The sequence below is a fragment of the Phyllobates terribilis genome, unplaced genomic scaffold (assembly GCF_046119375.1).
Source record: "Phyllobates terribilis strain yellow unplaced genomic scaffold, ASM4611937v1 Scaffold_5__5_contigs__length_657084704, whole genome shotgun sequence".
In the NCBI taxonomy this organism is placed as follows: domain Eukaryota; kingdom Metazoa; phylum Chordata; class Amphibia; order Anura; family Dendrobatidae; genus Phyllobates; species Phyllobates terribilis.
Genome location: NW_027362765.1, coordinates 429274701 through 429299736, shown reverse-complemented (window position 1 = coordinate 429299736; position 25036 = coordinate 429274701). Strand labels below are relative to the sequence as shown.

Here is a 25036-nt window from a genome sequence, read left to right as displayed (position 1 = left end):
TCACCACCCATCTGGAAAAGTTTCCCCCCTCCCATATACTAATGTGCCACAAACAGGAAGTTGATATCACCAACCATTCCCATTTAATTTAGGTGTATCCATATAAATGGCCCACCCTGTACTTCAGGAGTTTTGCTTCACCATCCATTTTGCTCAGCTGGCTAATCATCTCTTTAGCAAACTCCTGCTTGTTTATCATCTATCTGCATTTATCTTCCGGCTCAGATTTACAGTTAACCAATTGTCTGTTGTAAGCATAACAATCTTTTCTCTGCTAATACTGCTACCATTCAAATTATTATGCAATTATACAAGCAATTATCCAATGTGCCTGTTCATTCGTTTGCTGATTGCCTATGTCTCTGCCATTGACCATCAGTGTGCTGATAGTATACAACTCTGCCATTACCCATTTGATTGCTGCAAGTCCTGGACTGACTATACATCTACAGTTCCTGTGCATATCCACACTCCTGGCTCTGTGTCTTCTGCTGTTCCTGCTCCCTGTGTGCTTACCATCTGGCATACCCTGATGTCCTGGTCCTACATGCCATCTGGTAAGTCCTGTTGCAGTGCCACCGCCTTCAGTTTGTGTTGATTTCCCTGAACTATAGCTAAAGAATCCACCTTACCAATAGTGTTGAGCCACCCCCGTAGTGTTCGAGTTCGGTTCGTCGAACACCCGTGTGTTCGCCGAACTGTTCGTCGAACTGTTCGTCGAACACCTTCGAACACCGTTAAAACCAATGGCAGGCAAACAAAAACACATAGAAACACATAGAAAACACCTTCAAAGGTGTCCAAAAGCTGACAAACTGCTCAGAAGACATAACTAACACATGGAAAAGTGACAAGTACATATAGTCATGCGAAAATAAAAGAGGTGGAGGAGTAAAAGGAGGGGGAGACACAGATATAGGCATGTCATGCCCTTCTAAAATCCAAAAAGTGAGAAGCCGACACGGCCAGTCCGCTCCTGCCCGTGCCACCTCCGTGTCGCCGGGTTTGTGCCAGAGCCGCGGTGAACCCTGACGGCCAGCCCCCCTCTCCCAATACTGGTGCCTGTCCGCTGGTGGGTCGAGCGAGCCCCCCTGTGGTGGAGGCAGCTCTAAGCTTTTTAATTTAAATTGTCTCTCTAATTTGAATGAATACACTTTAAATCCATTTACAAGGATCTATTGGAGGGCAAGTCTCATGCCAGCAGCCGCGGTAATTCCAGCTCCAGTAGCGTCCACTAAAGCTGCTGCAGTTAAAAAGCTTTTATAAGGATCGAGCTCGGCTGTCCACCGCAAGGCATCCTACTGCCAGTCCCAGCCCCTATGCCTTGGGGTGCCTCCTGATGCTCTTCACTAAGTATCCCATGGTCCCGAAGCATTTCCTTTGAAAAAATTAAGTGTCTAAATTACAGGTGGTGCAGCTTGCTTAACAGCCGGGATAATCCGCTGACTAGCAGACACTGCTACTAGGCACAAAGTATTTCCTGGGCTAGATGCAGTTAAAAATTTGTAATTAGATACTCTCGTTGGATGCTGAGAAAGCATTCCATAGAGTCTCCTGGCACGCCATATATGATTATCTTAAAAAGCTTGGGGTAGGGGTCTAGGGGACCCTTTTATAGCCAAAATCACGGCCCTGTATCGCAATACGTCACCTAGGCTGAAGATAAATGGAACTGTAGCACCCTGAGGGCTCGGTTGCTACAGACGTATTGCACCTCACCCAGAGGTGTGATATCTCACTCTCAGGTAAGGATGGAGTGTGGATCAGGACCCGACACCTGCATGCATTACACCACATTGCCGTGGGGCAGGGCGACCAATATGCCCCTGAGATGGGCACGACAGTCCCTGTCCCTGGCTGGAGTGGGGGGAGGGAACACTGAGGAAGGGGAACCCTGTAGTGCAGGAGCAGGGAGGAAGCGGTTCCTGGGTGCATTGAGAAGGGAGTATAAAAGGTGGGCACCATCTTAGTTCAGTGCAGAGAAGTCTGAGCAGAAGTGGCAGGGAGCAGGGGCTCTGCATGAGCTCTGCTCCAGAGGCGGGCCTAGTAACAGAGGCCCAGGCCTGGAAGAGGGAGAAGGAAGGAAGAGGAGCGGAGAAGGCTCCAGGAACGAGGAATGAAGGGATCCCAGGGGTGCGGACGGGCGAGTCGCCACCGCACGCCCGAATCCACCTGCGTGGAGGGGTCAGGCCAAAGGGGGAGACCGGTCCCCGAACTAGTGGAGGCAGGAAACGACCCTCAGCTAGAAACCGGAGGCTCTGACATTTTATGTGGCGCAGCCCCTCGCTACACCCGCTAGGAAGGCACCACATAGGGTCAGGGAAACTGGCGCCAAGTTTACCAAGAGGAGGCCCGAGGCAGCCGGACAGAAGTGTTGGTAAGAAAGGCCAGACAAAGGACACACAAAGGGGGTCCTGTGAAGTGCTCCAAAGTTATCTGGGAGTTGTCTGAGCCCCTCACCTGGTGAGCACAGTACGACGTGGGCAGCCGTTACCTGCAGACGTGGTCTGGATAATAAGAACTGTGAGTAAAGGCCCTGAACTGCATCACTGACTCCGTGTCGTTACTGCTGCTGCCCTGCACCATCACCCCCATCCTCCGCATACACTGCCCTGAGGCTATACTCCTCCCGTGGGGAGTTATGCTACGCTCTGCTGCACCCACAACACCAGCCTCAGCGGTCTGCCCTGTAGCGGCGGTTCACTCTGACCGCAATCCACGGGTGGCGTAGTCGGACATTTAAACATCAAAACCACATAAATAGTTCCGCCACTGGTTTGACCGCCCTGAGCCACGGAACCGGGTCGCCGCCACGAAGACTACAACCACCAGCATCCACCAAAAAGGGTCCGGCTCCGGGTGTCCCAAGGCCCAGGGGGTGCGTCAGAACATTTTCATCACCTTTCACAATCACCAATGGGACAAGGCAGTGATGTCCTCTGTCCCCTCTCTTATACATCCTAGTGACGGAGCACCTGCTCTCATCAATTCGCCATAACCCCAATATTAGGTGGATTGAGGTGGGAGGCACCGAGTACAAGTGCTCTCTATTTGCTGATGATGTCCTAGTATATATCACTCAATCACATATATCCATCCATGCTGTTATGGCTGAAATAGATCACTTTGTTACATGGTAAAATTTTAAAATCAATGCAGCGAAGCCTGAGGCCCTCGATGTCTCCCTCCCCAAATCCATATAGGATTCCATCCAGTCCAACTTTCCCTTTGCCTGGCCCTCACAGGGTATCAAATACTTAGGAATTCCTATTCATAGAGACCTCTCCCATCTATGTTATCTTAATTTTGGGCCCTTTATTGAACAACTCCATACAGACCACGGTTGGCAAGTTAGAACTGTAAGATTCACTACGTGAACCACTGGTGTTTTGTGGAAAAGCACATGTACACCGCGTTCCAAATTATTATGCAAAAAGTGTTTAGGAGTGATAAGGGAAGAATTTGTTTGTTTGTCAGTTAAACTCATTGATGGTGATGTGTGTCAGGGCTCTTTATATCACTGTAAGCAATTGCAGACACCTGTGCTAATTAGTTTGGCAGGTGTGTCCAATGAAAGGCAAGACTACTTAAGAAGGCTCTCTCACATTATTAAGCAGCCTACATTTTCTGCCAAAATGGGAAAGAAAAAGGATGTGTCGGCTGCTGAGAAGCAACAAATTGTGGAGTGTTTAGGTCAAGGCATGACTATAATCAACATTGTGCGATGATCAGGATGAAGTGTCTTGGCAATCAAGAAGTATGTAGCTGATTAACAGTACACACGTGTGCGTGCTGATAAGGGCAAATTGAGGACTCTTTCCTACAGGCAATTACGTCAGGTTGAAAGAGCAGCGGCAAAAAAGACTTGTCATAGCAGCAGACAAGTTTTTGAAGCTGCTTGTGCCTCCAACGTCCCCCGAACAACAAGATGCAGGGTCCTTCAGAGGTTTGCAGCTGTGCATGCGCCATCCTGTCGACCTCCTCTATCCACTTCACACAAGCAGAAACGGCTCCAGTGGGCCAAACATTACATGAAGACTGATTTCAAAACTGTTTTGTTCACGGATGAGTGCCGTGCAGCGCTCGATGGTCCAGATGGATGGAGTGGAGGATGGCTGGTTGATGGACACCCCACGCAAACACGACTACAGCGCCAACAAGGAGGAGGTGGAGTAATGTTTTGGGCTGGAATCATGGGGAGAGAGATTGTCGGCCCCTTTAGGATCCCTGAAGGCGCTAAAGATGAACTCCATAATGTATGTGGATTTTCTCAAACAGCACTTCCTGCCATGGTTCAAGAAGAAGAACCGTGTATTTCACAGCAAGATCATTTTTCTGCATGATAATGCACCATCTCATGCTGCACATAAAACATCTGCATCTCTGGCTGATATGGGCATAAAAGGGGACAAACTTATGGTGTGACCCCCATGCTCCCCTGACCTCTACCCCATTCAGAACCTTTGGAGCATCATTAAAAGGAGTGTCTATGATGGCGGGAGGCAGTTCACATCTAAGCAACAGCTCTGGGAGGGTATTCTGTCCTCATGCAAAACAATTGAAGCAGAAACCATCCAAAACCTGACAAATTCAATGGACGAGAGAGTTCAGAAGCTCCTTTCGAACAAGGGGTCCTATGTGAAAATGTAACATCACCTAGAATAAAGTTTTGAGTTGAAAACTGTTTGATTTCAGTTTCCAACAACCTGCTAATGCTTATAATTTCAAAAATGACCATTTTTTTGGTCTTTATTAAAATGAAAAGGTTGATCGAAAAGTTTGGGGGATCTAAGAGTGTGGCAACCCAGTAGTCATGATTACTTCGAATTCTGACAATATGAGGGTCATGCTGCAGGTAGTGCAGCAAGAAGGCACTTATGTGCCTTGCGCATCTCGGAGCCCCAAAATTATTTTCCGGGCTAGATGCAGCTAAAAATTATTTTTAATTTTAAATCTGGTGAAGCTTATTATAGATGGCCTAATAGGATCAGTGCTGCACACTGCTACAAAGCCCAAATTATTTTCCAGTCAAGATACAGATAAACATGATTAGTAATTTGAAAGCTTAAAACGGTTGGTAGGGTGATTTTAACCAATCATCAAGCTTTTACTCTCCCCAGGATGACACAGGGGTAGAAAAGTCGTTTCGGATCCATGATTTGTTCATCTTTATGAACGTGAGTCTGTCTACATTATCAGTGGAGAGCCGCGTGCGCTTATCTGTCAGCACACCACCAGCAGCGCTGAACACACGTTCAGACAGAACGCTGGCTGCGGGGCATGACAAGATCTCCAAGGCGTAAGTGGCTAGCTCCGGCCATTTATCCAGATTGGAAGCCCAAAAAGAGCAAGGGTCCAGTGACACAGTCGTGGCTTCAATGTTTACTTGGAGATACTCCTGTACCATCGTCTCTAGGCGTTGACTATGTGTCAGACTTCTTGTCTCCTGTGGCCTTGCAAAGGATGGGCTAAAAAAGTGGTGAAATGATTCCGCAAAATTGATGTTACCAGCAGATACTGTGGTTCTGTTACGGTTTGAGTGCTGAACACTTGACGGTCCCACGGTTGGCAAGTTGGAACTGTGAGATTCACTACGTGCACCACTGGTATTTTGTGGAAAAGCACATGTAAGATTCTGCAACAGTCTCTGCTGATACTCCTGCATGCGTGCATCCCTTTCTATGGCAGGAATAATTTCTGCAAATTTACTTTTGTACCGGGGATCTAACAGTGTGGCAACCCAGTAGTCAGGATTATTTCTAATTCTCACAATTCGAGGGTCATGTTGCAGGTAGTGCAGCAAGAAGGCACTCATGTGTGTTGCGCATCCAGGACCACCAAGTCCCTGTTGTGTTGGTGGCGAGGTAACAATCATGCTTCCTTCCTCTGTCCTCTCCCCCCAACCTCGCACAACAGAAATGTGATCAAGGTCTCCCTCATCTGATGAGTCTTCCATCAGTTCGTCCTCCACTTCTTCCTGGGCTCCTGCACCTTCCTCACTAGTTTGGCTGCTACCATGCGCCCTGGTAAAACCATCTCCCCCACCCTCACATGCCTGCCGCCTTGGTGCTGCCGACCGTCTGGACCTTGCAGATGTTAGCCCTTCCGCATACAACTCCTCCTCCTCTACTTCCTCCACCTCCTCTTGTGCCACCACCTGACTCCGAATTCTGTTTAACATGTGCTCCAGCATGTAAATCACCAGAATAGTCATGCTGATAATGGCATCGTCAGCACTAAACATCTTCGTCGCCATTTCAAAACTGTGCAGAAGGGTGCATAGGTCCCTGATCTGAGACCACTCCTCCAGCGTGATTTGCCCCACCTCTGAATCTCGTTGGCCCAGGCTATACGTCAGAACGTATTGCACCAGGGCTTGTCGGTGCTGCCACAGTCGCTGCAACATGTGCAGAGTTGAATTCCACCGGGTAGGCACATCGCATTTTAGCCGGTGAAGTGGCAGGCCCAACGACTTCTGTAGAGATGTAAGTCGCTGAGCTGCGGGATGCGAACGGCGGAAGTGAGCACACAGCGACCGTGCCCTCTGCAGAAGGCCATCTAGTCTGGGATAGTGGGCTAAAAATTGCTGGACAACCAGGTTCAACACGTGAGCCATACAAGGCACGTGTGTGACATTGCCCCGGCGAAGGGCCGCACCCAGGTTTGCAGCATTGTCGCACACGGCCTTCCCTGGTTTCAGGTCCAGTGGAGACAACCATTCATGAAATTGGTTCTCCAGAGCTGACCACAACTCCTCAGCTGTGTGACTCACATTTCCCAGACATTTCAATGTAAAAACCGCCTGATGACGTTGAGCCCTACTGCCAGCATAGTAAGGAGGTGTGCAGGATCCCTTCTGCGCAGTTAGAAAGCTTGTGGCATGACCAGACAGGCTTTGGGTGCAGGTGGAAGACCGAGAGGAGGTTGAGGAGGCAGAAGCAGTGGAGGAACTTTGACATAAAGAGGATTGACGCACAACTCGTGGGGACGGCAAGACTTGGACAGCAGCCCCTTGTCCTGCTGTCACCATAGTTACCCAGTGCCCAGTCAGCGACATGTAACGCCCCTGTCCATGCCTACTCGTCCAAGTGTCTGTGGTGAAATGCACCCTGTCACACACAGAGTTTCTCAAAGAAGCGGTGATGTTATGTGCGACATGCTGGTGGAGCGCAGGCACACCTTTCTTTGAGAAGTAGTGCCGACTGGGCATCTGGTACTGGGGCACTGCGACGGACATAAGGTCTCGAAAATCCTCTGTGTCCACCAGGCGGAAAGGCAGCATTTCTGTAGCCAAGAGCTTGCAGATGGTGAAATTCAACCTCTTAGCTTTCTCATGGCTAGGAGGAAATGGTCTTTTACTTGTCCACATCTGAGGGACCGAGGGCTGGCTATTGTGCTTAGACGGGGTTGATAAGGGTGTCCCCGGCAAACTGCCGGTCTGTGAGGAAGATGCAGGCGGACATGTTAGGTTGCCTTGATCCAAAGGTGGTGCTATCGATGTCGGACAGCGCTCAACACCAGCTGGTGTTACCACCTCCAAAGAAAATAATGACCTGCCAATCACGCTGGCTGTTGCGGGTAAAGAGGTGGCAGGTCTGCGCCCCAAAACAGGTGTGACTGCTGTCCCCCCAGTCACAGAGGATGAAGAGGCCGCGGATGCACAAGATATGGCAGACGGTGGTTGGCCCGGCCGGCTAGGCCGCATTGTAGCACACTGAGCTTCCCACTGCAACTTATGCTTCATGTCCATGTGCCAGTTCATGCATGAAGTACTCAAACTATGTATTTTTTGGCCTCTACTTAGCTTTTGCTGACAAATGTTACAGATAACACGAGTTGGGTCATCTTTATCGATCTGAAAAAATGCCCAGGCTATGCAAGGCTTAGCACCCATGCGACCTGAAGAGCCACCACGACTTGTGGTGAGAGGCAGAGTTGTGTTTGAGGATGCAGTTGTTGACGTGCTTCCAGTACTACGTCTCTGTCCAGGAAGGCGCAACCTGACCTCGTCGTCACTAGCATCTTCCTCCACCTCCTCTGCTGACCTCATCTCTTGGCTGACTGTGGGTTGACAGTAAGTGGGATCTCCAACCTCATCATCATCACCCTGTGCGTTATCACACCCGTCGTCCTCAGAGCCAACCTGTTCCTGCCCTGACAAAAAACTAAAGTTGTCGCTCCAATCAGGTATTTGAGTCTTATCATCGTCTTCCTCATTGTCTCCACCAACAGGAGTTACAGTTTGGGAATGAGGGTCTACATTATGGTCAGAACCTTCTGCGTCTGGTCCTGGATCCGACTCATAAAGATTCTGGGCATCAGTGCAGATCATTTCCTCGTCTGGATTCACAGAAGCGCTGGAGTCGACCTCTGATTCCCAGGCTATAGTATGAGTAAACAGCTCTGCAGACTCAACCATCTGTTCTACCTCATACTCAGACGGGCAGCTGGAGATTTGGGAGCTGTGAGGAAGCAAGTGCGATTTGGGTGACACCTTTGAGGACTGGAGTATTTGTGATGTTGAAGTTGATGTGGAGGAGAGCCCACTTAAAGGAGCACTTGATATCCGTTGAAGCACCTGCTGTTTTTGTGCCTCATCTGGAATTTGTAGCGATTGGCGTGGCCGTAAGAAAGGGATCTTATCACATTGTCCGCTAAAAGAAGTAGACATTTTAGTTTGGCTGGAAGATGGTCTTTCTTCTGCAGATGTTACTGTTGCTTTAACACTTACCCCACGGACACAACCTTTTTTCCCCTTCCCAACACGCCTATTCCCCTTTCCACCAGCAGCAGGCCTTTTTCCACTCATTTTGGTGGTTAACTAATTCACAACTCTGGAGTTGTTTACACAAAAAAACAATGGATGGTAACCGAGCAGAGCTGAGTGGCCAAACTGTGGTATTAGGCCAAAACTATTGGCTGGGTTAGATGCAGAAAAAAATTATTTTTAATTTGCAACCTGATGGAGGTCAGTATAGATGGACTAATAGACCAAGTCCCACACACCGCTAGAAGCCCAAATATTTTTTCAGAGCTAGATGCAGAAAAAAAATATTTTGAATTTGCAACCTGATGGAGGTCAGTATAGATGGATTAATAGAACAAGACCCACACACAGCTAGAAGCCCAATATTTTTTCAGAGGTAGATGCAGGAAAAAAATATATTCAGTTTGCAACCTGATGGAGGTCAGTATAGATGGACTAATACAACAAGTCCCACACACAGCTAGAAGCCCAAATATTTTTTCAGAGGTACTGTAGATGCAGATAAAAATTAGTTTTAATTTGCAACCTGATGGAGGTCAGTATAGATGGACTAATAGAGAAAGTCCGACACACTACTAGAAGGCCAAATATTTTTTCAGAGGTAGATGCAGAAAAAAATATATTCAGTTTGCAACCTGATGGAGGTCAGTATAGATGGACTAATAGAGAAAGTCCGACACACTACTAGAAGGCCAAATATTTTTTCAGAGCTAGATGCAGAAAAAAATTATATTCAGTTTGCAACCTGATGGAGGTCAGTATAGATGGATTAATAGAACAAGACCCACACACAGCTAGAAGCCCAATATTTTTTCAGAGGTAGATGCAGAAAAAAATATATTCAGTTTGCAACCTGATGGAGGTCAGTATAGATGGACTAATACAACAAGTCCCACACACAGCTAGAAGCCCAATATTTTTTCAGAGGTAGATGCAGAAAAAAATATATTCAGTTTGCAACCTGATGGAGGTCAGTATAGATGGACTAATACAACAAATCCCACACACAGCTAGAAGCCCAAATATTTTTTCAGAGGTACTGTAGATGCAGATAAAAATTAGTTTTAATTTACAACCTGATGGAGGTCAGTATAGATGGACTAATAGAGAAAGTCCGACACACTACTAGAAGGCCAAATATTTTTTCAGAGCTAGATGCAGAAAAAAATTATATTCAGTTTGCAACCTGATGGAGGTCAGTATAGATGGACTAATAGAGAAAGTCCGACACACTACTAGAAGGCCAAATATTTTTTCAGAGCTAGATGCAGAAAAAAATTATATTCAGTTTGCAACCTGATGGAGGTCAGTATAGATGGATTAATAGAACAAGACCCACACACAGCTAGAAGCCCAATATTTTTTCAGAGGTAGATGCAGAAAAAAATATATTCAGTTTGCAACCTGATGGAGGTCAGTATAGATGGACTAATACAACAAGTCCCACACACAGCTAGAAGCCCAATATTTTTTCAGAGGTAGATGCAGAAAAAAATATATTCAGTTTGCAACCTGATGGAGGTCAGTATAGATGGACTAATACAACAAGTCCCACACACAGCTAGAAGCCCAAATATTTTTTCAGAGGTACTGTAGATGCAGATAAAAATTAGTTTTAATTTGCAACCTGATGGAGGTCAGTATAGATGGACTAATAGAGAAAGTCCGACACACTACTAGAAGGCCAAATATTTTTTCAGAGCTAGATGCAGAAAAAAATTATATTCAGTTTGCAACCTGATGGAGGTCAGTATAGATGGATTAATAGAACAAGACCCACACACAGCTAGAAGCCCAATATTTTTTCAGAGGTAGATGCAGAAAAAAATATATTCAGTTTGCAACCTGATGGAGGTCAGTATAGATGGACTAATACAACAAGTCCCACACACAGCTAGAAGCCCAATATTTTTTCAGAGGTAGATGCAGAAAAAAATATATTCAGTTTGCAACCTGATGGAGGTCAGTATAGATGGACTAATACAACAAGTCCCACACACAGCTAGAAGCCCAAATATTTTTTCAGAGGTACTGTAGATGCAGATAAAAATTAGTTTTAATTTGCAACCTGATGGAGGTCAGTATAGATGGACTAATAGAGAAAGTCCCACACACTACTAGAAGGCCAAATATTTTTTCAGAGCTAGATGCAGAAAAAAATTATATTCAGTTTGCAACCTGATGGAGGTCAGTATAGATGGATTAATAGAACAAGACCCACACACAGCTAGAAGCCCAATATTTTTTCAGAGGTAGATGCAGGAAAAAAATATATTCAGTTTGCAACCTGATGGAGGTCAGTATAGATGGACTAATACAACAAGTCCCACACACAGGTAGAAGCCCAAATATTTTTTCAGAGGTACTGTAGATGCAGATAAAAATTAGTTTTAATTTGCAACCTGATGGAGGTCAGTATAGATGGACTAATAGAATGATGCTATGCCCAAAAGATTTTACTTCACTAGGTGCAGTAAAAAAATTGGTATTCTATACACAGGTGGTATATCTTGCAACACAGATAGGCTACTCCACTGACTAACACACTCTGCAATAGGCCAAAAAGGATTAGCTTTGCTAGATTCAGCCAAATGCTGTGAAAAAAACTTGCACAGCACTGGTACAGACCTGCCTGGCAAAAACTGATAGGAACTGATGTAACCTAGTCCTGAAAAGGACTCCAATTACAATTAGTCTTTACTCCCACAACCTATCTATTTAAGAGCACAGACCTGCCTGATAAAAGTCGTAGGAAATGCTGTAACCTAGTCCTTAAAAGGACTGCAATCACAACTATTCCCTACTCCCAAGCTATCTGTATATTTGTGCGAAAATTGGCTTGAAATTAACAAGGTATAGCGCACACAGCAACAGCGGTGCCGTCTAACACGCAGCTGCAGCAGTGAGAAAATGGTGGCGACGGGGAAAATGGCTTGGTCTTATAGGGCAAGGACATGTGACATACACTGCCAATGACACATGCCCTTGCTTGTGTGAAAAAAAGCACTTCGCTCCGTGTGTGCGCTGCTGATAGGCTGACAGATTGCACCTCCCCACTGTAAATGCGGGAAAGAGAAAAAAAAATGGAGATCTTCATTGTTCCTGCAGAGATCCATCCCCTGCCCCTCCCCCCACCCCGCTGTACACTCAAACTGCGTATTAACTTTAATTTTCATCATTACTGAGAAAAAATCCAGTTATGATTTTGGTGCACGAACAGTTATCGAACATAACCTCGAACAGCCGAATTTTTCTCAAATTGTTCGTGTTCGCCGAACGGCTCGAACACCGCCCTAAACAGCTCGAATTTGAGATTGGCGAACAGTTTGAGGAGAACAACGCTCATCTCTACTTACCAAGTGATTCCATAGAATCTAGAATTATAAGACACAGGTTTAAAATGTAACCCTGTGTGTTCTAGTTGAACTCTGTTTTCTTCTAGTAGCGTAAAAAATCCTAATTTGGAGCTCTGCTACTTTCTAGTTCTGATGCAGTAGAAAGTCCGAAGACCTCTATGTACTCTATGGTGGTCATGCAGACCATTAGAAGTATCGGCACTATATTTAGTTGTCTTCTACTATAGTCTTTTTAACACAGCAGGTGTTCAAGACAGCTTAAATGGTCTAAGATCTTATGATCTATTGTTTTGTGACTCAGTGGTTAGCAATGTTACTTTGTAGCATTGGAGTCCTAGGATTGAATATAATCTAAGGCATGGTTTGGATGGTCAGATTACTTGTGTCTTTGTGGATTTCCTCCAGGTTTCCTTTCCTTTCACAAACCATAAACAGTCTGGGCATTCAGACAATTTTGAGGTTATTTACTTGCAGGCAGAACTGGTGATCTTTGCATCCATTGTGTACATTTTAACATTCACAACTTTTGGAAAATGTTTAACAGAAGACCAAGAACAGCTTATGACATGATGAAACACAAAGCAAATATTGACCGTGAGGCACAGAGAGGTGCCCGGACTGCAGGATTAACAATGATTTATACAGATTCCTCAATCCACTGTAGGAATAGTACTGAAGCATTAAAGGGATCCTTACAGGAGACACATGCTGGGCAGCATGTATCAGAAACCATCTGCAATTTTGCAGCCATGTATGTTTTACTTGAAGCGACCCTGATGACCTGTCCAAGGGACCAGTCCCTGGAAGCTTTTGTGTTCCTACACACAAGGTCTCTCAAACTTCAGGTGGTCAGTGAGAGGTGGACTCCGCCAATGTTGTGCAATGTGCTAGGTTGTCCTTCACTCATAGTTCGTCTTGGAGCTTCTTGAGTCAACAAGAAGAAACTATTGTAAGGACCAACCTCCCTCTATATAGGACCCGTGCGCGAAGGATATGCATCTGGTTCAGTCAACTCCTGCCCAAATTTAGCACTTTGGATGAGCATGTACTGGATGCATCTCATAGAAGTCTTAATTTTAGGAGGGTCTCATCAGTATCAGATGCCTTTAAGTCCAAATTACTAAATAAAGAACCCACACCAATGGTTGACGCCACCATCAGGCCATGAGGTGGTCCCATTAATATTCAAGCTGACATTGCAGACACCACAGAGACCTAGGATTTAATATACATCGGTTTTAAAGCCAAAACAAATCATGGAGTGAAGAGCTCGAACTTGTCCTGAGAGATGCCAGAAGGAAACATGATAGAAAGTGATGTTTGTATGTGAAGGACAGAACAAAACAGAGCCGCTCTTCAACAGGACTGCACATGAATGGAGTTTGTGTGCCCTCCCGGAGAGCTGGTTCATTGCCAAACACCTCCGAACCACAGACTAGGCTCCCAAATATGTTTTGGCAAACCCTTCTCAGCTGCTCTACGTTCTCTCACAGGCTGACTTATTTTCTTTCCTTATGACATCGCTGTAGGGTTTTTGTGATGGGTTGGGGTTAAAGTGCACAGTTTGATGTTATGCAAGTTTGTTGAAGTGGGCCTCTATCCAGATAGGACTGGAAGCAGTGCGCGGCTTATAACATAGGTCTTTTACCTTGTGCTGATGATGTTACGAAACCGTGTGAGTGCGGCGCTGTATATAAACCTCCCAGACATTGCATTCCAGGCTTTCTTACATCTGGAAGCAGCTGGACTCTCTGTGAGCTTCTCCTCTATCTATCTATAGCACGATCTTACACCTCAATCAATACTTACTTATTATAACATTTATACTTTACTTCTTTAGTCTTCTTTTTTTAATTTATTTATATATTGACTTATATTCCTTTTTTTTTTTTTTTTACAATTTTTTTTTATATTTTTTTCTCTCTTTTTTTATGCAGATTCTATACCTGATCTTAAAGAAGTGCAAACATGGACCTAAAGGTGTTTGGGCTGTTAATTGCCCTTTGTTATTATGGGAGCTCCGAGGCCTTCAGATTTTATGAGAGAGATTGCACCGTCAGCAACTTCAGGGTGATGCCAAATTTTGACAAAACTCGGGTACGTGCTCATCTGTATTCTGAACTTTTGTGACATAATGTATATATAAAGCAGGAGGAGTTATTAGAATCATTTGATTTACTTTTCTACAACCTAAAAGTCAGGCAAAGTAGGCACTTGCACTGGGGCACCACCAGCCACTAACACCATCGTCTACCATTATGGTAAACCATCAGAAACATTTACTTTGCTATCAATATGACATTAATAGTGCAACTGATATACTAATTTTTCAGAAATTAATACATATTTCATATACAGGCACATTTATTATTTGTAGATTAAAATATCCATTGACCTTCATGTAGTACTGCCACCTAGTGTTCAAATCACCATGAAAAATGTATTTTCAATGAGAAACTTGCATGTTCAGATGTGCAGTTACTCACAATATCCTTCTTTCCAAGTAGGCTAAGGAATACTACGATATAAAGCATTTTCACTGTTTAGATCTCCTTGTATTTATCCGTGATGTGGAGGAAACTCCGTGACCCCCTGTGAATTTCTGTCTTTGAGCCTACAGACCCCAAATTATTTTTTCACATTGCAAAGACCATGCTTTATGACATCAAAAAGTTATAAATGTTTGTGCCACCTGCTTCTGTATAAACCTATTGGGATATTTTATGTTTTTTACACCAATGCTGCCTCTTTTTCAAAAAAAGTTGACGAGACTTAGTAGAAGTGGAAGTAGCTAACCACGGCCCTACAGATTTATTATATCATACCACATAAATGAGTGTAAAGTAAGTCTGAAATCGACAGAAGCTCATAAATGGCGCACATTTTAGTTTCTGGCACATAGACAGCCCAAAGATGCACCAGATTTTTTTTAGGAGGTTAGTAAATCTAAATATTTTTGATAAACTTTCCCCTTGTCCACCACATGTGTAAAAAATTGTCTCTTGATGGTCCTGAAAAAACCCTCACCTATCACCCCTTCTCGTTGATTTTCCTTGATCTTTCTTCCAGTTTGGATGGAACAAGACTGCTGCAGCCAATCAATTGCCACTGACTGGCTGCAGTAGTTACCTGACACCCAGAAGATAAAGCCACAAAACCGAGTGGGAAACACCAGCGACAGTGGTTAGCAATAGAAAGTATATGGGGTTATTTTATCTTAGGACCACCATGGAGCATTCTGGAGCTATTCCTACAGTATCCATATGTTCTCAAACAGGATACGGGAACAAGCTGTTGATAGACAACTATGGTGGCTGATTATCTCCCATGATAGCAAAGGACTGGGAACATTAAAATCCACCTGACAATCTTTCCCTTGACAACTGGTATCAAGGAAGACGCAGGACACCCACATAAACATCGATGATCAGTGACCCATCCGTCCAACCAAAATTAGCACTTTTATTGGGCAGACATCTAAGAGAAAGTTCACACTGAGTCTTTTTAGGAGGATTTTGAAATGGATCTGCTCCAAAATCCTCCAAAAAAATGTGGTCCATTTATCAATAGACAGTTTTAAATGCTCAAGATTTATCACAGTGGTTCTTGTTAATCTGTCTAATTTTAAGACTGTCTATTCTGTTTACACCATGTATTAGTTATCTTACTTTGTGCCAGAAATTTGCTCCACAATTCTGGTGATTTTTTTCTTTAGCGTATGGTGTTGCTCTTTAACCCCTGCCCCTTTTCCAATGAGTCACTCCCCATTGTCGGACAAGTCATAAAAATCATCTAAAACATGTAATAAATATGGTGCAAGTATGGTGCGCCCTAATAGTCACTAACTTTACTGTCTTCAATATAGCTTAAGATTCTCATACACATTAGATGCAAATGAGCCAACAGATGATCATTCATCTATGACCAAAAAAACATCACAGACTACGTCGGCCACTTTTGGATTTTTTTTTTGGCCGATGATGCCAACAAAAATCCAATATGCATAACTGGTGATTTTAATGATTACCAACGTATGTTGGTCAGCCATTGTAGGTTTCGCTGAGACATCTGGGGTTCATTCATTATGGTCATAATCGGCCATTTCATTAATCTTTAATTTAATGTGTATGGGCTCCCTTATATCAGCTCTGTTATCTCTACATACAAACTGCATCCTGTCCTTTGTAGTGATATATGTATACAGGTGATTCATTGCCCAACAAGATGTGGGACAACATAAAGTGATGTCACATATATATTTGTATGTTCAATGGTAACAGATGTAGCCCGGTTGAGCTTGTTACTCAGGTTTATATTTATATTGTAATTTTCCAAAGGTCTATGATAACCCTACTGAGTATCGACACACACATTAATGAAAATAAATAACGAATTCAGCTCTGCTACTTCAGTAGAACGCAGCAACTGCAGTTTAATTACGGCACATGCTCTTACGTGCGTGTTATGGCGCCCCCTGGCGTTCACTTGACTCTTAGAGATAGAAAATGTACTTGAAGTTAAATGGTGAAAAACATCAAAATACCAAGTCTTATCTGCAAGTTGTAGAGTCGGAGGAGCTGATCAGATTGGTATTTGCATTTGTGGAATAACATTACGTAGAACAAGGAATTTACTAATTTAAACCTTTGGTTAGTCTGGGCTTAAGAATTACCGTGGGCGGGGCTTTATAAGTGAGATAGCTGGCAATCACTGATTAGGACCACCCACTGGACTCCTAAGTCCAGAACAGAATGAGCAGAGAGTTAAATGGATAAATTGGAGAGATTAAAAAATATATATAAATTCATCTTATTTATAAACCATAGATTTGTGCATATCTTTTCTTATATATAACATGTTACAATTATGTTTCTTTTTAGTATGCCGGGACTTGGTATGCAGTGGCCAAGAAGGACCCAGAAGGACTGTTTCTTATTGACAACATAGTGGCTAACTTCTATGTTGATGAAAATGGGAAAATGACTGCAACAGCCAAAGGCAGAGTCGTCATCTTGCAGTAAGGAACTCTACATTGCCACCTGTCCCCTAGTGGTCCACTTAGCCATGTACTATGATATCTCTCCGGACTCCTCCAAACACATGAGCATTCATTAGGGAGATTGGAGAAAGCTTATCTTCTGGAGAACAAAAGAGCAGGGCATTCAAATTTTTAGATGTCGGACGATCCCTCCAGCATCGGCGAGTTCAGGCGACTTTAGTCTTAGTATGGGGTCTTAAGTTAATAGAGGGGTAGACAACCTTATTTCGCAAGTCAGTGGAGTGTGGCTATAAGGATCTTCTTTTATACAGTCTATATTGACGTCAATGAAAGTTATGTAATACTTCATTTCCCCTGAGGGGTGCTATAGAGAAGTTGACCACTTGTCTCAAAGTGATTAGAGCAGATCACTAGTGGATTTAGCACCAGACCATTCTATGATCAATTTATTATAAGTCCTTGTTAACAAAAAGGGATTGTCCAAAGTGGGTAACTTCCTTTTCGATAGATTTAATTAATCATGTGAACATTTCATATTAGTGTGAAAGGTTTTTTTTTTTTTTTTTCTTGGAGGCTAATATTGCTACTATAATATGCAACATGTGAGGAACCATCCACAGAGCCTTGAAGGTTTAAATGAGTGATTCTGGGATGAGAATACGTTACGGTTCCATACACATTATATTAGCTGTTGACTGAACAATTACCGTAGTCCCGAAACTCCCATTAGGAGGAACGCTTGGCTTTGATGAGAACTCCTGCGTTTTCCATTAGAAAGCTTCTGCCAGACCAAAGGACCGGCTGCTGAAATTCAGCTGTCAAGGTGAAAGTTGTGAGGCCCCCATACCCGAATTTTGGCGTGACTTGAGTCTAACATTTTTGGGAGCCTTTAGACCCAAGATACAAGCTTCTTTACAGGATAGAATTATATTCTAAGAGTATCTAGTATACATCTAACTACTGGTATTTTTTCAGGACCATGGAATTGTGTGCTGATATGGTGGGCACATTCCAAGAGACAGAGGACCCTGCTAAATTCCAGATGAAGTATCACGGTGTCCTCTCGTTCCTAGAAAAGGGGCGTAAGTAAATCTTTTCAGAATTTCCACGGATTATAATGAAATAGAAAATTAGCAAAAAAATGTAAAAAAAAATAAAATAAATCCTTATGTGTTTGCAGTCCTATAGGCACACTCATTTCAACCCTGCCCAATTACTGTCATGATTTGCTCATTTTTGTGTGATTGTAACGATAATTGCCCAGCAGTGGTGTAGCGTGGGCTTGGTCACAGGGGCATCTGCCTTGAGCGTAAATATTCTTAGGGTATTTCAAAAGAAATAAAATATAGAAGTGGCGTCTCTAGCGCCATTGATCTGGGTCAGTGAACATGTTCCGGACTTTTGGGGGTGCCCCAGATTTCCGGACAAGCGCCACTCTTAATTGTACCAATGTCAACATGTAGCCAATATAATTGGATCCTGTGGTAGAGTAGGGAGTCTTGGGCTACTTGCCCCACTACTCACTTTCCGGTTGGCCACATACGGCAGCGTACAATATGGCAACGTCTTGGCGCAGATGGTGCAATGACATCACTGCATTACACCACCTGAGCCATCCTGTTCTGTGTGCAGGAAGGAAGAGGTCACTAGGATTAGGTGAGTATACGCTTTATTCTTTTTGTGGTGGTGGCACAAAGGTGACATTTTTACTTTTGGAGTAGGCACTCAGGGGGCATCAATTAATTTTAAAAGTCCCCTAAGGGAATATTATTATATTTTAAATGGGGTTCCTAGGGAGCAGAATTGAAAATCCTTTTGCTTACTGGGTAAGGCTCCAGGCACTGACAACCCATGCTATACCACTGTTGCCCAGTATTAATATAGTAGATCAATAATAAACTTTGTAAATTGAGATGCCGCAAAAATAATAATAGGATGCAGTGTCTGTCACCAAATAGTATTGCAGTGTAAAAAAATTGGTAAAAGTAAGAAAAGATTTTGGAAAAATAAAAGGAAAAAATCATGTAAACAAATGGCCCCTGATGAAGAAGGGCGAAACACACAATGGGGGTGGCAGGGAAATGTGGACACCAGTGGCAACAAACATAAGCACTTTAGCAATGTGTACATTTTATTCTTTGGGTTCTCGGGTAATTTATATGTGACTATGGGCCCGATTCATCAAGACCGACGTTGTACATTCCATAACATATCCCCCTTTTTCCTTTTGTCTAAGTCCATGTGTTTGTTTGTCCTTGAGCTTCTGCTCTTTATATACTTGAAAATGTTTAACCGAATGTTAAAGTATTATTATAGAATATGATTGGTTGACATCCTATAAATGATAGTGAAAAATTTAAAATAGCAAATTTTTTTCTTTTCCTGTAAAAATTGAAAAAATTATTTTAACAAAGATTGCAATTTAAAAAAGACCGACGTTGTTCACGCCGGTATTGATGAGGGGGCGTGTTGGAGTCAGATGCTCCTGATTCATAAAGAAGTGCACGCCTCTTTATGAATCAGCAGCGCCTGATGAGTGGTGTGCGCCTCCATGCAGAAAATGGAAACATAGGTACTGGAGTGAGATTTTTGGCGTATGGAACGCCATAACTCGTCATTAAGTAGATAAATTGAGGCATCCCACCAAAGACACCAAAAGTTGCAAAATTTAGGAGTTGTGCCTAACTTTTGTGACTTTCCAAAGCTTTTACGCAAGAATTCTGGGGGGAAATCTTTGATGAATCGGGCCCTATGTATTTAGTAAATTATATGTAAAGGGAATCTGTCACCACATTTGACCTATCTAAACTATTAATATGGGCATACAAGTGAAACTACCAAGTGAGATTACCAATGTTGCAGAGTTTTATTCTATGTCATGTTGAAGTTTCATAATATATTAATTTGGGAAACTTCCTGCAATGTAAAAACATAACGTGAGTACATTTATAGTGAGTAATCAGCATTATTCTATTATTTTACTTTTAATTTTTTTTACATTTATGGATGCAGACTGAAACCTTAGTGAAAAAAATACTAAACCTGCCTGTTCCTATATTGATACCATAAATCTCAATGACCTCCTTGTTTTTAGTTGATGACCACTGGGTGGTGGATACTGACTACGACAACTACGCCGTCCACTATTCATGCCGTGAGGTAGATGAAGATGGTACATGTAAAGACAGCTACTCCTTCATTTTCTCCCGTGATGAAAATGGCCTGACCCCCGAGATACAGAGAATTGTTAGGAGAAGGCAGGAGGAGCTCTGTTTGGACCGAAAATATAGAGTTGTTAAACACAACGGTAAGGGGAACGTTACTCATCTTCGGAATCAGTAATGTCAAGAGAAAGATCGCTATAAACTCTGGGGGCAACCATTGTAGGGGCCCATATTAGTCATATATGTGAAAGAGACCTATGCTTTAAATAAGACAAGGTTACTTATTAAAGGGGTATTCTTGTCTGAGGAAATTAGAAATCATTAGAATAATGTTTGTCCAACCCTGGGACCCCATCGATCAACAGAGTGGATGACTTGTGTACCCCTTCCTCTCCAGGCCACTAGACCACAGCCAGGAGGAGTTGGATGGAGGTGATGGCCTCGCATGCGCCATGCCGTTTCATTCAAAGTCTATGGCACTGATGAGTACTGCACTGGGTCGGGCGTAGAGCGGCCAGGCACATGCACAACTAGTCTCTCAAATCAATTCCCCTGGGTCATTGTCATGTGGCCAAAAGAGAATGGGGGACACAAGTCTGGTGATATGTATGGATCTAAGGCTGTGTGCCCACGATGCGTTTTTTAAGCGTTTCCGCAGCGGCAAAAACGGTGCAGAAACGCTTAAAAAACGCATGGTAGAAGGTCTGCCATGTTCCCCAATGATAATCCACATGTCCTGTGCACATGCTGCGGAAATTTCCGCTGCGGATTATCATTGCGTAAAAAAACGCAGCACTACCAATTATTTTGCGGAAGTGCTGCGTTTTCGCCGCCATTGACTTGCATTAGATCGCATGGATTATGCATCGCTGCATATGTAGATGCGCATTCCATGCGTTCTAATGTGCGGATGGTACCTAGGTCTAGAGAAGAGGAGACTCTCCTCCGGACCTGGGTACCATTGAAAACTGTAAAAAAAAAGAATAAAATAAAAAATAAATATATACTTACCTTCTGGCGGCCCGCGGTGCGCTCCTCCTTGCTTGGCATCAGTTTGCGATGGAATGAAGAACCTGCGCTGACGTCAGAGTCACGCGACGCTGACGTCGGCAGGTCCTTCACTCTACCGCTGCCGACAGCCGGGACGGAGGAAATCAAGACTGCACGGGCCATCGGAGGGTAAGTATACATTTATTTTTTTATTTTTTGACATTCTCTCGGGTCACAGAATATAAATCCATGCCGTTTGCATGGATTTATATAGTGTGACCAAGTTGACAAGCACTTTCCAAGTGATGCTAAAATCGCTTGGAAAGTGCTTGTCAACCCGCATGCGGAAATGCATGTGAAGAACGCTTCACTTCCGCATGTCCCTGGCAGGAAAACGCATGTACAATCCGCATGTACAATCCGCATGTACAATCCGCATGTACAATCCGCATGCGTTTTTTTCTGCCAGGGTGATGCAGAAACGCTCAGGAAAAAATCCTGAGCATTTCTGCATCATGGGCACATAGCCTTAAGGGACACATTCTTGCTGATCTAACAATTTTTCACCTATCCATTGGAAAGATAACAATGGATGGTTGCTCCATTCATTGCCTGTGGGACTACTGAGGTCGGACCACCCACGAACAATAAGTCATAACATGTCCTGTGGACAGATGATAACTTGTTTTTACTGGACAACCCCATTAAGCCTAATTTACTGTAATGGGGATGAGCTGTTATAGCAGACACATCCCATGAGTTGTGTCTGATACAACAGAGTTGTGCTGTTTTTTGCCATTGTTGGTATTGTTTTGTTTGCCATTTATTTGATGTAGACATGGTATAGTCATTGAAAGTGTTAGATATTCTATACACATACACGTCTTAATTAGATAGAACGTTTCAGCTGTTTATTGGGCATGTAGGCTTGTATATTAGGCAGGCAACCGTACACATCTATTGGCTCGAAACGCGTAGGTCAGACTACTTTTTCCAGGACGTCCTGTTTTTAACATGTGCATTTTTGATGAACCAATAAACTTTATTGTTTTCATCCTTATCTATATCGGAGATCAAGTGTTGGACTTTTCTTATATTTTCTTGACCGCATTAGAGGAGCTCAGGGACACTGAAGCTGACTGGATCCAGCAATCTGTGCAGCTTCAGAGCAGTGCTTACAAGTTATATAGCAAATAGCTAGTAAGTGCTACTCTCCTTGTTTGAAAAAAACAAAAAACGAGCAGTAAAAAACAGCAGAATTGAAAATCCTTTTGCTTGCCAAGATGTAAAAATCTTCTAAATCTGTTTAAGGGCGCAGTCAGACAGCGTATAAATCAGACTGAGATCGGACCGCAATGCTCGGACTGGCTGTGGCTTTCCTGAATGACATAGAAATATATGAGTGTAGGAAGTCTCAGAAGTCAGACCCAGTCACATTTTTGGTGACTTGCTTTTCGCGGATGCAGTCCCTTTAGGGGTACAAAGTGACCTCATTCCCCTGCATTACGTTGCGGTGTAGCAGCGGTAATCGTTGGCTGCAGAACCAGTGTTGCGGCCAAAGCCACCATGTAGCCCCTGCCTAATGAAGAATGTTTTATGCCTTGTACCCCACACCAATTATTGGCCTTCTTGTCTCCCTCTCTACAGGATACTGTGCACACGCATAAAATTCACCAGGGGCCTTTGACTTTAAAGATCCTTTCGCCTTCTGCATCATGTTTTATTTTTTTTTTGCAAATATATCGATAATGAACGTTGGATATGAGGCAACGTATTGATGACCACAGCAGCAATGTACATATTTTATACTGTTTAATTGTATGATATTTCTAGCGGACACAAGCTGCCTGGTGCTTCCTGTAAACCTTTCCATCATATGTTTGATTCACCATTTCCAGAAATGAAGTAATAAAGATTCGTTTCTACTTTAATAAACACACAGTTGTCATTTTTATTTTATTTTTTTTCATGTCTCTATTTCACTCACTGCACAATAATATGGATTTACTGTAAATTCTCAGACCTGAAATAAACTCGTAAGGAGATGGCAGATTGAGGTTTCCAATGTGGAAAATTCCTGCTTTATGGAATCTACATGATTCATTCCAAAATACCAAACCCCTGAGATTTATGGATTGGTACCAAATGCAGAACTGACAGCTCAAGCCTCCTGCCTGTCATCTGCAGCAGCGCTCCTCATAATATAGTACGTCTGAATGAAACAAGAATATTCAGGGATATGTAAACTATATGGACAAATGTATTGGGGCACAGAAATGAGCTCAGGAATCTGCATTATGCATACTCCGTCCAGGCCACATTCCGACTAGACGTGTGTGAATTGAGCGACGCCTTACATGTCTAGTCAGAATGTGGCCGGAAGTATTCATATCGCATACTAGAGGTCACTTGACCACCCGGCCTCTACACCAGCGCCGGAGAATTCTGTCATCGTGCACTGATTACCCTGGTAGGATTTACAAGTCTGCAGTCACATAGAATGACTGCAGACTTTTATGCCAATCCCCGACAACCATTTTAACTTGGAGTTAAATGTCCTTTGGCCTATCTTGCCACCTCTCTTCTCTCTGTGATTCACATTGCTTTGATATAACTTCTAATAGATGTCATCTAGCCATAACTATCTTGGTCATGCCTGGGTAAGACATTATGGCTTTTGTAGATACCAGAGCTACAATGACTTCTCCAAATAAAATGCTGAATCATTCTCTCTTATAATGGAATTTAGAGGGGTTGTCCCACAATAAAATATTATATTTTTATGGAATAAATAAAAAGAAGCTCCGGCGCTATTGTTGCTGTTTCATACTTGCTATGGCGCCCCCTGGTGTTCCTTGGATTATCTTTCGGAACGTCCACCTAATGTGTCCTGTGCTGGGCACGGGTATTCACTGGTACTGACGTTCTGAAGTCTAGTATTCAATCCAAGTATATACCCCCTTATCTAGACATGTGAAAGCTTATCCTACTTTAAAATTGTTCACTTGATTTAACAGTGCAAGGTTATATTTAATCATGGGACAACTCCTTCATATTGAATCTGTCAGCAGGATCAACCCTCCTGAGCCGTTTATATGGGCATGTAAGTTATAGTAAACTGAATAAAATTATACCTTGATATCTGATATCAGTCTTAGGGCTCGTATACATCACCGTATTTTCGGTCCGAGTGTGATCTGACAAAACATCGGATTGCACCAATGTTATTCTATGGGGCCATGCTTATGTTATTCTACGGGGCCATGCACATTTTTCCTCTGACCGAGCCATTCACAGCATGCCCAAGGTGAATCCATTTATCGGATCGAACTGGGCCATGCAAGTCAATGAGCCAGTGGAAAACATCGGACAGCATCCGGATGACATTTGAGTGCATTCCCATATCCACAGATTGAAAAATGGAGAAGACTGAGACTTTTTTTTCCATCTTCACCTCATCTGAGCAAATCGGATCACATTAGTATCACATCTCCTGGCCCAAATCTCTTGCATGAGAGAATACATGCTGGTGTGACCTTAGCCTTATTGTAGAGAAATCTGTTTTTTTTATATGTAAATTAGCTGTTAGGATCTATTGGCCGGACATAGATCTCCCTGAGACTCTGTCTCTAGAGCTTATTGTAAATGAAAGGAGGTGTTACCAGTGTGGGATATGTAATGTTTGACAGTCTGCTCTCATAATCACACACAGTTCTGCAGTGAGATCAGAACTACCACAGTACAGCAGAAGTACTATCAA

The 25036-nt window shown here is 43.3% G+C and overlaps 1 protein-coding gene across 1 annotated transcript; it reads left to right on the top strand.

Moving 5' to 3' along the window:
• The first annotated feature begins 13734 nt into the window (after positions 1 to 13734).
• On the top strand, positions 13735 to 23211 carry RBP4 (retinol binding protein 4). Its single transcript, XM_073685260.1, has 6 exons — positions 13735 to 13876; positions 14061 to 14220; positions 17004 to 17140; positions 18098 to 18204; positions 20217 to 20429; positions 22924 to 23211. The coding sequence occupies exons 2-6, from the start codon at positions 14092 to 14094 to the stop codon at positions 22941 to 22943; spliced, it is 606 nt and encodes a 201-aa protein (XP_073541361.1). The 5' UTR covers positions 13735 to 13876; positions 14061 to 14091; the 3' UTR covers positions 22944 to 23211.
• The last annotated feature ends 1825 nt before the right edge of the window (positions 23212 to 25036 follow it).